The sequence below is a fragment of the Vanessa tameamea genome, chromosome 10, assembly GCF_037043105.1.
Source record: "Vanessa tameamea isolate UH-Manoa-2023 chromosome 10, ilVanTame1 primary haplotype, whole genome shotgun sequence".
Taxonomy (NCBI): Eukaryota; Metazoa; Arthropoda; class Insecta; order Lepidoptera; family Nymphalidae; genus Vanessa; species Vanessa tameamea.
Window position 1 is genome coordinate 3,148,410 of NC_087318.1, and position 10,269 is coordinate 3,158,678.

General features: G+C 28.9%; 3 protein-coding genes across 3 annotated transcripts; 1 reads left to right on the top strand and 2 right to left on the bottom strand.

Moving 5' to 3' along the window:
* Positions 1–177: 177 nt before the first annotated feature.
* LOC113392611 (TBC1 domain family member 23) lies at positions 178–3,469 on the bottom strand. Its single transcript, XM_026629113.2, has 2 exons — positions 3,247–3,469; positions 178–2,722 (listed from the first exon to the last, which is right to left on the bottom strand). The coding sequence occupies exons 1-2, from the start codon at positions 3,270–3,272 to the stop codon at positions 709–711; spliced, it is 2,040 nt and encodes a 679-aa protein (XP_026484898.2). The 5' UTR covers positions 3,273–3,469; the 3' UTR covers positions 178–708.
* Positions 3,470–4,225: 756 nt separating this feature from the next.
* On the top strand, positions 4,226–6,201 carry LOC113392623 (UDP-galactose transporter senju). Its single transcript, XM_026629140.2, has 4 exons — positions 4,226–4,600; positions 4,733–4,856; positions 4,939–5,122; positions 5,242–6,201. Exons 1-4 carry the CDS (start codon positions 4,522–4,524, stop codon positions 5,881–5,883), a joined length of 1,029 nt encoding a protein of 342 aa, XP_026484925.1. The 5' UTR covers positions 4,226–4,521; the 3' UTR covers positions 5,884–6,201.
* A 660-nt stretch (positions 6,202–6,861) lies between these two features.
* Positions 6,862–9,897, bottom strand: Alc (alicorn). Its single transcript, XM_026629153.2, has 5 exons — positions 9,345–9,897; positions 8,833–8,979; positions 8,607–8,738; positions 8,416–8,514; positions 6,862–7,170 (listed from the first exon to the last, which is right to left on the bottom strand). The coding sequence occupies exons 1-5, from the start codon at positions 9,663–9,665 to the stop codon at positions 7,024–7,026; spliced, it is 846 nt and encodes a 281-aa protein (XP_026484938.1). The 5' UTR covers positions 9,666–9,897; the 3' UTR covers positions 6,862–7,023.
* Between the last annotated feature and the right edge of the window lie 372 nt (positions 9,898–10,269).

The window sequence follows — 10,269 nt, forward strand, 5'->3', positions numbered from 1 at the left end:
TCGTGGGTTTACATAAATTCAAACAAACCCCACTTACAATCTACGTACCTACTTAACTTTTGTTTTTAATTCTTCTCGTGCGATAAAGGCAAACATTGTGACAAGTCCTGTCGAGTAAAATAAGCCCCCGACCTTTAAAGTCGTGGGATACAGGTGTTATTACTACTACGCTATATATCGTAATTTAAATTAGGAATATTTATGTATATAATTACACTTATATATTACATGTGATTTCTAGCCATACGATGTGGTGGTTGGTGCAAATGTACAAAAGCTAACAGAGACGCAAAAGTTAATGTTAAATATAATCTATGATATATCGATTTTGTGAGCTATCGAGTCGATCGAGTCGAGTGAGAAATAAGCGAAGACTATGTATCTACATATGTTCACTTATACTGTTTAATGGAGGCTAACATAAAAACACAATGTACTATAAAATTTATACTAACTAATTATATAATTTATTAAAATAAATTAATTTTCTTACATATATATATAATTTTATCCATTCCAATTGGATTAAACAGACCTAGGTGTATGCATCTCAGGCTGAAATAATTTTGTATTTCGAACAGTAAATCGCTATCACTAAGATAAGTACATATTGTTTAATGGTAACAGATAACGTAATACGACATAGAATACTCTAAATTTCGTAATTGAGTTCACTATCGCTGCTAAATTTAGATGACTAACGTGCCATTACTGTAATTTATTATCCAATTGAGAAACGATTTGATTGGAGACAATTTTAGTAGCAACCGCCGCATTAGGAATTAAAAACCTGTCCATATCTTTGATTAATAAATTATCGCCATCTGGTACGCCGTATTTGAAAGTTATTAACTCCGGGTGCCTCTTTTTGGCTGTAATTTTGACTATCGTTGAAAGTGGCCTCCTTGATAAAACTTTAACAGCGCCCTTCTTATTTGGTATTTCTCTCAATATAACTAAATGTGTTTCCGTTATTACAAGATACGAATCAAACATGTAGCCATTTGATAAAACTTCTTGGCACGAGAAGTTATCCACAACATGTTGGCTTTTGAGGAACGATTGAAGTTCAACTATTTCGTCTATGTTATCTGTATTCGAATCTCGTCGGTAATCGGAATGTGTGTCTTCGTCTTCGTCGTTGATACTGAAGACGGGAGGAACGTTGCGGTATCGTTGCTCCTTCCGATCGTTCGCCGACACGTGCCAATCGCCGTTATTGACGTTCGAATTTGGATTCACGATATATTCTATTAACTTCCCTTTAACTTCTTGACTTTTTGCTTTCATAGCGGACGAAAGCTTGCTGAATAGCTGAATAGCCGGTATATTATCTCTCGTCTTGTTAACTGATTGTTGAACAACATTATCGTTGTTATTATTATTTGGCGCACAGACCAAACAAACAGATGTATTATGTTCTTCCAAACAATCAGTCATATGTGGACCAAAATAGTCATGAATTGCTACAAATCCTCCATCCAGCATCGAAACGTGTTTTATATTTTTTTTAAGAAAAGATGCAACGACCATATGAGCGTAACTGTCTTCTTCTGTTCTACCAGAACTAACGAAACACAAGTGTTCACCTGCAGCCAAGGATCCTGCAGCTAACGCTTGACGTTGGGAATTCAGTAATCCTTGAACAGCCGTCGTAAATGCATTAGGCTCTTGTAACATTAGATTGCAATCAAGATGAAAAGCAGTTGATAAATGTCCAGCATTATACTGTTCAGCAGGGCGACAGTCAACTAGGAAGAACTTAACAGCATCAGCGTCAGCCACATCCACCGTGGCACTTTCAATTAACTCATGAACAGCCACAGGAAGACATAGAGCTTGAGAATATAGTTTAGAATTGATTTCCAGTCCACTTTCCGAGAATAATACTTCTAAAACATCTTCTCGGAACGACACAGGTGTTTTTAATGAATAATAATGTGCTAATGAACAAAAGTCTGAGACATCGTTGGCTTCAAGGTCACTCGGCATTTTGCTTAGTATTTGAACTATTGTAGCCTTATCTTCATTCTTCATTTGCAAAAGTTGCTCTCTAGCATTAATAATCATAATTAAGCAAAGAAAGAATATAAAGAAAGGGTCAGATCTTTGGAAATACAAATCCCACATGAAGAGCACTACTTCCAAATTACAAGTTCCAGAAAAAAGTGATTTCAGCCATGGCATGCAATATTGTTCAGGTGTTATACGCTTGGTATCCAAAAATGAACACAGCTCAGGATCATGATACTGAATTATTAACCTCAATATGTGAAACGGTACTCCATTTGACGTGCATCCATTTGGAATGTATAGCTTCAAGATTCTTTCAAACATGTTATAAGTATCTGATCTTGGCAATTTTAAACTTAGAAGGGGGTAAAGTATTTCTATCCAACCATTGTTAGAAGCATAAGTAATAGATCTAGACTTACAATAAAAAGTGAGAATTGATTCAATATCTGAAATAACTGATAATTTTTCATCATCATCATTATCAAGCTTCCTAACAAACTTTTTTACATTATCCCTTAATTCATTCTGATTTGTTAAATCAAATATCTCATCAAACATAAGTAACTGATTACCCATATCATGACAGTTGAGACAAACGAGCCAGACGTCCGGTCTCAAGCTTTCTGGTATTTTTTTCCCTTTCGTGATTGCATTGATCTCTTGAGGCGTACAGCCGTCTAGGATTGCTGACTCCAATTCAATCAACCTTGAAATCAATTACAGGTTATCAAATTCATTGCAATAAAAAATGTACCTTAAGAAGTTAATTAGTTACAGACATAGATTATTTACATTTCTTGTAAATTATGTTTAAATAATTGAAGTAGTTATTGTTCATTTTTTAATTTATAGATTAACATAATGTAAACTTTAGACAGAACTTCATATTTAACAGTTTGAACAGTTTAGAAATGGCATTATTGTTTCAATTTCCTTGACCTTAATATAATCAAACATTCATACACAAACATTGAACAATCATTAATAATATATGTACGAGCAATCTAATTATATTATATTTTTATAAATAGAAAATCTATGAAGTCAAATAATTTTTTCTAAGAAATTTTAAATCCATATAATAATATTTATTAATATTTAATTATGGATGTTATTGTATAATAACTACGAATTTTTTCTTTCGATATTCATGATCCAAATAAGCTAACAATAATTATGCTATTTTATAGTAAAATAAAACTTTAAATAAAATCTTATTTATTTTATTACCAAGTACTGTCATCCTCAGCAGTCATTGTTAAATTTCCTTTTGAACGATCAATTTAATCTGATTCAATAAAAGTTAACGAACCCACTGAGTAATTAAGTTTACAAATTTTTAATTTGTACAATAATAACTTTATCCATTAAAAATAGTTAGAATTTGCAAAAATCATGATCCTTAAATGTAATATTTATCTTCTACAATAAACACTTCACATTTCATTTTTGTGTCAATTCAAATTGACAAATTACCATAGATTTTCTTTTACATTTTCGTTTGAAAATGGCAACAATATTTCATTATACAGTCACACGATAACGTATTTTTTGCAAATCAAATGTGTCTGTTTTTTTTTTAAACTCGGTAATTCACTATCAGCAGTTACTGCCATATAAGCCATACCTTTAACCACTAACTAACAAATAACATGAAAACAATTGTAATTAATTATTTGTTAGTAAAAAGCAGTTTTGATAACATTATATTCAGGTATTCCCCTACTTATATTTCGTTAGTATTTTTACTCAAATGAATATAGACTTTATTTAATTTTGTCTAAGCTCAATTTCAATATTTAGAAAAATATGTAATATAAAATATTTTGTTCGTCAATCAGTGTCAGCTAGTAATCATTATGATACAATACGGTTAGGTGATGTTATTGTATTGTTAATTAAGCCGAAACTACTTTTTAATTTTGATTATTATTTCTTGCTGCGTAGTAGTATATATGTATTATTACAATACTACACAACTAACAATATAAATTCCAGACTACACGAATTTATCTACTAATGAAATATTGATATATATTAAAGCTTAATAAAAAAGACTGCTATTCCATTGAAAAAAAAATTCAAATCATATCAATTTGACACAAACATAGCACGTCATAACATTGCTGTTATGGTTTTTAGTGACTTCTGTTGATTCGAACAATCAAGCGAAAAAAATAAAAGAAAAAAGAAAAAGCTAGCAGCACTGGACTAGACATTGACAACTTATAGTTGTTAATGACAATACAAGAAGTCAAAACAATTCATAAAAACAATCAATACATAATACTTTTAACACGGCCCCACTACAAAAAGTGTATACGAAATTAAAAATAAGACCGTAAAAAGGGAAAAATAATACCAATAGTATTTAGTACTAAGAACGATGTTTTTTTATTTTGAAGTGTAAGGTTTAAGTTTTAAATTCTGATCAAGTACGGGTGGTGTTAAATTAACGACAATATTACATTTTAAAATATCTAGTTTCTATTGACGTTCGAAAAAATGCATTGGTATAAATTATTTCCTAATAAAGAAGCCTTTATCGTTTTTCTCTTATATATTATTTTATTTGTATTCCAAGGTAAGTTTATACAGAAAATACAATTCTTATTTACTACACAATATTTTTACACTTACGCTATATACAATTTTTAAAAGTATCTTAAGATTTTACAATAACGTGTATAAATAAAATATATATTTAACGTTTTAGGTGTTTTCATAACAGCATCAAAAACTGAGAATGGAATTTATGACTACAATACAACACTTGTTGTATTCTTATCAGAATTCTTAAAGCTTAACATTTCAGCTGTCTTATATACATTAAAGAAAGGGTATGTATATGTATAATGTATGTATAAGAATATAAGTAACTCCATGTCTGCATAATAATATTTCTTTATTTATACATTTCAGGAACAAACCAAACATTTTTAAAGCTGTATTTAAAAATTATAGCTTACTTTTATACTACTTTATACCATCACTTTTATATTGTTTCTACAATAACTTGGCATTTATAAACTTATCTCATTATGATCCAACATCCTACTATGTTCTCCTGCAATTCAGAGTAGTAATAACAGCATTAATATTTCAGGTAAGTTTTTATTACATTTCACTTTTTTTTTTGAGTAAATACAATTGTAAATGAGAACTATTTAAATAACAATTAAAAAAATTATTTATATTTTAATATAATGTAACCCTTTATTTCAGTTTTTATTTCGCAAGAAACTTACCTTCATGCAATGGATTTCTTTGGGTATTCTAACTTTTGGATGCATGATAAAAAATTTCGACTCTGCCACAGTACAGTCAACGGAAGAATCAGATATTTGGTCTAACATATTTAATATATATTTCTTGTCAATTAACTTTCAAAACTTTTGTTCTTGCTTGGCAGGCACATACAATGAGTACCTCCTTAAAACCAAAGGTTCTAATGTGGATATTTTTTTACAAAATGTGTTCATGTATTTAGATTCTGTTATATGTAATTTCTTTGTTCTTATGTGTAAAGGTGAATTAGGCACAATATTTAAAGATTTTGAATCTTTAAATGATGTATTTGTAATACTTATTACAGTAAATAGTGCAATAGTAGGTATAGTGACTAGCTTTTTTTTGAAGAATTTAAATTCAATTTTAAAAACATATGCCAGTGCTCTTGAGCTTGTCATCACAGCTTTGGTTTGTTATATACTCTTTAATATAATTATAACATGGTATACTGTGACATCTATATGCTTAGTAAGTATTGCAGTGGCCATGTACTTAAAAAATCCTGTGAATAATGCTAATACTAACCACGATGACTCAAAAGATAAAAAACCACTTTTAGAAGTAGTAAGTAATTAATAAACTATTAACTGAATACATTTATTTCTTGTTGCATAACATCAAAGCAATAGGTATGTAGAGTCTGCAATATTTGTAAAAAAAATAATTAAATGTTACCATTCTCGAATATGTAGTATAAGGGTATAATAATAGACATAAACAATATCATTGTTCCTTAATATTAAAGGCAGGTCACATCTTTAGAATATAAGATATAATTTAGAGCATTTTTGGAATTCTTTTGTGATATTTTTTTAGGGATATAACAATTCAAATCTCATATGGTCTTCAAAATCATACATCAGCCTCCATAAAGATCTTTGTACTATTATTATGTATTACTGGATTACATTATAATAATCTTGGAGATAATATAGTTTGTAAATTTATTATTTGACTTAGAATAAAAATAAGTCATACTCATTTTATTTAATCAAAAATTACTTTTTATAAATATGCCTAATTGTAACTAATGTCAAAAATGTGTAAAGTTGTCAGTATTATATAATATGCCATAATAAAATTCTCATAAAATATATACATTAAAATATTAATAAAGTTAACTAGGAATTTCTTTGTTTTTTTTATGTTACTAAGATATGTGTAAAATTCAAACCATACCTATTATAGAGTGTATGTGAATATTTTCTATGCATGTTATTTGAAATTAAATTTAAAGCTGATTTTTATTCACAATAAATAAAACAAAAGTACTGTCAGACCATTTTTTTATATTATCACAATGACATTTCTGCCTTGTTGGTACCTAATGTTTAAGATTTGGTTAATAAGTTATGATGGAAAAATATTTGAATCTTATGTTAATATTCTAGTACATGTTAAAAAATAAAATACAAACATTTGTCAATAAATTAAATACTACACCTAAGCAAGCTTATGTGAATTTATAGAATATCTAGTATTATTATTACATTGTAAAAGAGCACTATTTAAACATAACTTAAGGAAATGGGAGGACAATTAAATTATCAATGATTTAATCAGTTTTTAGATATTTCTTGTATTGCACAAATTCACTTTACTTACAACTACCTATACATAATTCATTTACCTAAAATGTTCTACGAAAATGATCACAATAACAATATAGTATTTTTTATGGTAATAAAGGTGAAAATATCTGTGGAGAAAATATTCTTAGATGGGCTTGTACAGAAGAGTAGTGACATACTTCTTTCGATACCGGTGAGTAGCAGATAATACCATCACACCATCTTTGATAGATAAGGCATACAAATGGTTTAACATCACATGATTTGGTTCTGGTAATAATGTAGGTTCACACTGAAACAAAATAATGATCATATTAAAGATTTTTTTTACAGAGTATCTAAATATTATAAATGTCTAATTACACTGTTAAGTGCTTGTTTTTTCATGGAAAGTTTTTAGTAATTTTCGATTGAGTTTTTGACGGTTTTTTTCATGTTTTGTACATGAAAAAAATGTTTACACCATCACCAGATTTTTTTTTACAGCTATATATGATTTTACTATTACTAAATGCGTCGATGAGTACCTCTACGCGCAATTCTGACCTTGCGCGTCAAACAATTAAAAATTAGTGTCGATCGTGCTTTTCGAATCACGAAGTTTACTAAAATGCCAAAATCCAAACTTTGTTTGAAGTTTCTACTAAAGATTTCTTAACAGACAAACTAATATCCTTATTATTGACTCAATTTGAATCCAGGGCCGTTAGCGTTGCCTCATCAAAGCAGCGACCATCAATACTGTTTAATGCTCAAGTGAATTTTGAATGTTCATAAAGAAAATGACGCAATTAAATAATCGTAAAAAAAATCCTCCAATACACATACAATAAAATCAATGAAAACAGATGATATTGTGATTTATGATTTCATTATTGTTTTATAGCCAGTCATTATATATATATCATAGTTGAGTCACTCTTGATAATAGTAGATATGAAATAGTCAATGCTTATTAACTAAACTATTCAAAGTATATTTACTTAATTATTCAAATATTTATTAAATTACCTACATAAAACACTTATACTACAAATTAGAGTCTGATCGAAATTAAAACCATTAATGAACATTACTACAAATATTTAAATTCGGGATATTTACCATGTCTTTTATTTTTATTTGGTGGAGCTCGATATTTCGACATTATCTACGAATGTCTTGTTCACGAGAAAAGTATGGTACGGTAAATGGTAAATATCCAGTTTTAAATAATTGTAGTAATAAAAATAACCATGTTCATTTAAAATCTTATTAATCTGTAACCAAATAATACTATCTAATATTTAAACTTTTCTAACAGTAACTGACCTACCTTTGGTTATGCTTTGGTTGCTAACACCATTATATACTGACCTATTCTTAACATTTTAACAGACAGTACACTAAACACAATAGATAGGTATTTATTATTAGGTCTGTAGAACTTCATTGTCCCGTAAAGTATTAATTAAATCCTACACAAAAATAAACATTACCTAATAAGTTTTTATCCAAACTTTTAAAATTAATATTGTGTCCTTATGGTGTTACTTACAGACAAAGGAGTATCCTTGTTCAGAATAACTTGTAAAAGATGTGGAGGTAAAATTGGTGGACCTGTAACTTTTTCCCATGGCTTAGACTGTGGTATTTCCTAAAAAAAAAACATAGTCATGTTAATAATATGTTACTTAATTTTTAGCTTCAATTTGCATTAAAAACTTTCATTTCATCAGACATTTATACCTGAGAGTATTCAGTCTGGGCACTATTATGTATTCCCTCACTGTCTTTAGCGAGTGCTTGAAACACTTCAAAGTCAGACATTTTCACAGTAACCAAATTATTCTTAGAACCCATTCCATTGTCCACGACTTTCTGAAATCAATGAATATTAAAAATGTATTATCTGTTGTATGTTTTTAAACTATATAACTTATGGTTTTCAATAATAATATTTGGTTCAACTTACCACAGTTGGGTCATGACGCCACTCCCCATCAACAAAATACTTATATTGGTGCTCCCCTTCTGGCAGATCGATAATAGTTACGAAATCTCCATGTGACTTGACCATAGGTATGGTTTTCCACTCGGTAAAAGTTCCACTTATAAAAACCTATAACAGATATTTTTACTTTTCTCTGAAAGCTTTATTGACATAGGTAAAGGATATTATTGTAGTTGATGAAACTGAAATAGTTTGGTTTTTGGCACAGTAACATGGAACTGACCTATCTCAACTGGGGTTTTAAGGTATTACGAAGTCATTAATACTAACCCCTAATCCCAAACACAAAAATGAAATGATTCATATAATTCAAGATGATAAAATGTTTTTTTAGTCTATATATATAACAATCAATATATCAATTGTTTTCTGGTTGTATGATAATGTCCTGAATATTGGGCAGTTAAACAGATTTTTAAGTATATTTTGTGTTTAAATATTAATCATAATAAAACATATAATATTATATTAACCTGCTTTCCTCCACCTTCCCACTTAAAAACAGTTGGCAATACTTTAACATCTTCAGCATCTTTGTTATCTTCTGTCAAAGTATTAGATCTTTCACGCATGATCGTTTCTTCGACATCGTGTTCAGGTACAGCTTTGGTATAGTAAGGAGCTCCATCTTCAATGTTGTTATCGTCGTCTCGAATACATCGGTCGTCGTCAATTTTTTTGTCAAAAGTAAAAGCTTCTCCTTCCTTGGCTGGAGAAGAGCAACCTACATCTTGTGGTTTAGTGGACTGATCTTTGTGCCATTCTTTTGGATGATTACTTCCTGCATTACCCATTTCTTATTTAAATTCTCAAATCCCAAGGATAGAAGGTGTACCAAATCTAGCTTTGAGAGCTAAAATTGGTCAATAAAATTATTATTCTTGAAAATATTTATATGCAAGTTTAGACCATGAATAATATAAAACATTCATTAAATTAAGCTGACTTTACAATACATAGTCAATAACAATTTCATTATTTCAGTTTATCTTTATTGAAAATTTCTGTCAATGTCATTATGAAGTGTGAACCTGACAATTATATTTTTTTATTTATGTAAGTGTACGTTAACAATAACACTATACCAAAAGTGCAAATATTATATTTTGCTTATTTTAATTTATATAAGCCAACGTTGTGTTATTTATTCCCAAATGTTCTCTCGTGCCTTTGATAACCCAATAAATTACAGACTTATGTAAAATTTTCTAGCAATCAATAAAACACTATATAAGTACACACTATCAATATTTTTTCTGTATATGCTATTTTACGACATTTTTTTATTTTAGTAAAATATATATATTAAAGAAATGGAAATTAAATTAATGAATCAATAATGTAACACACAAGTAACATATTAAGTTGCATAAAGCCCAAAGATTCCTATTCACTTCA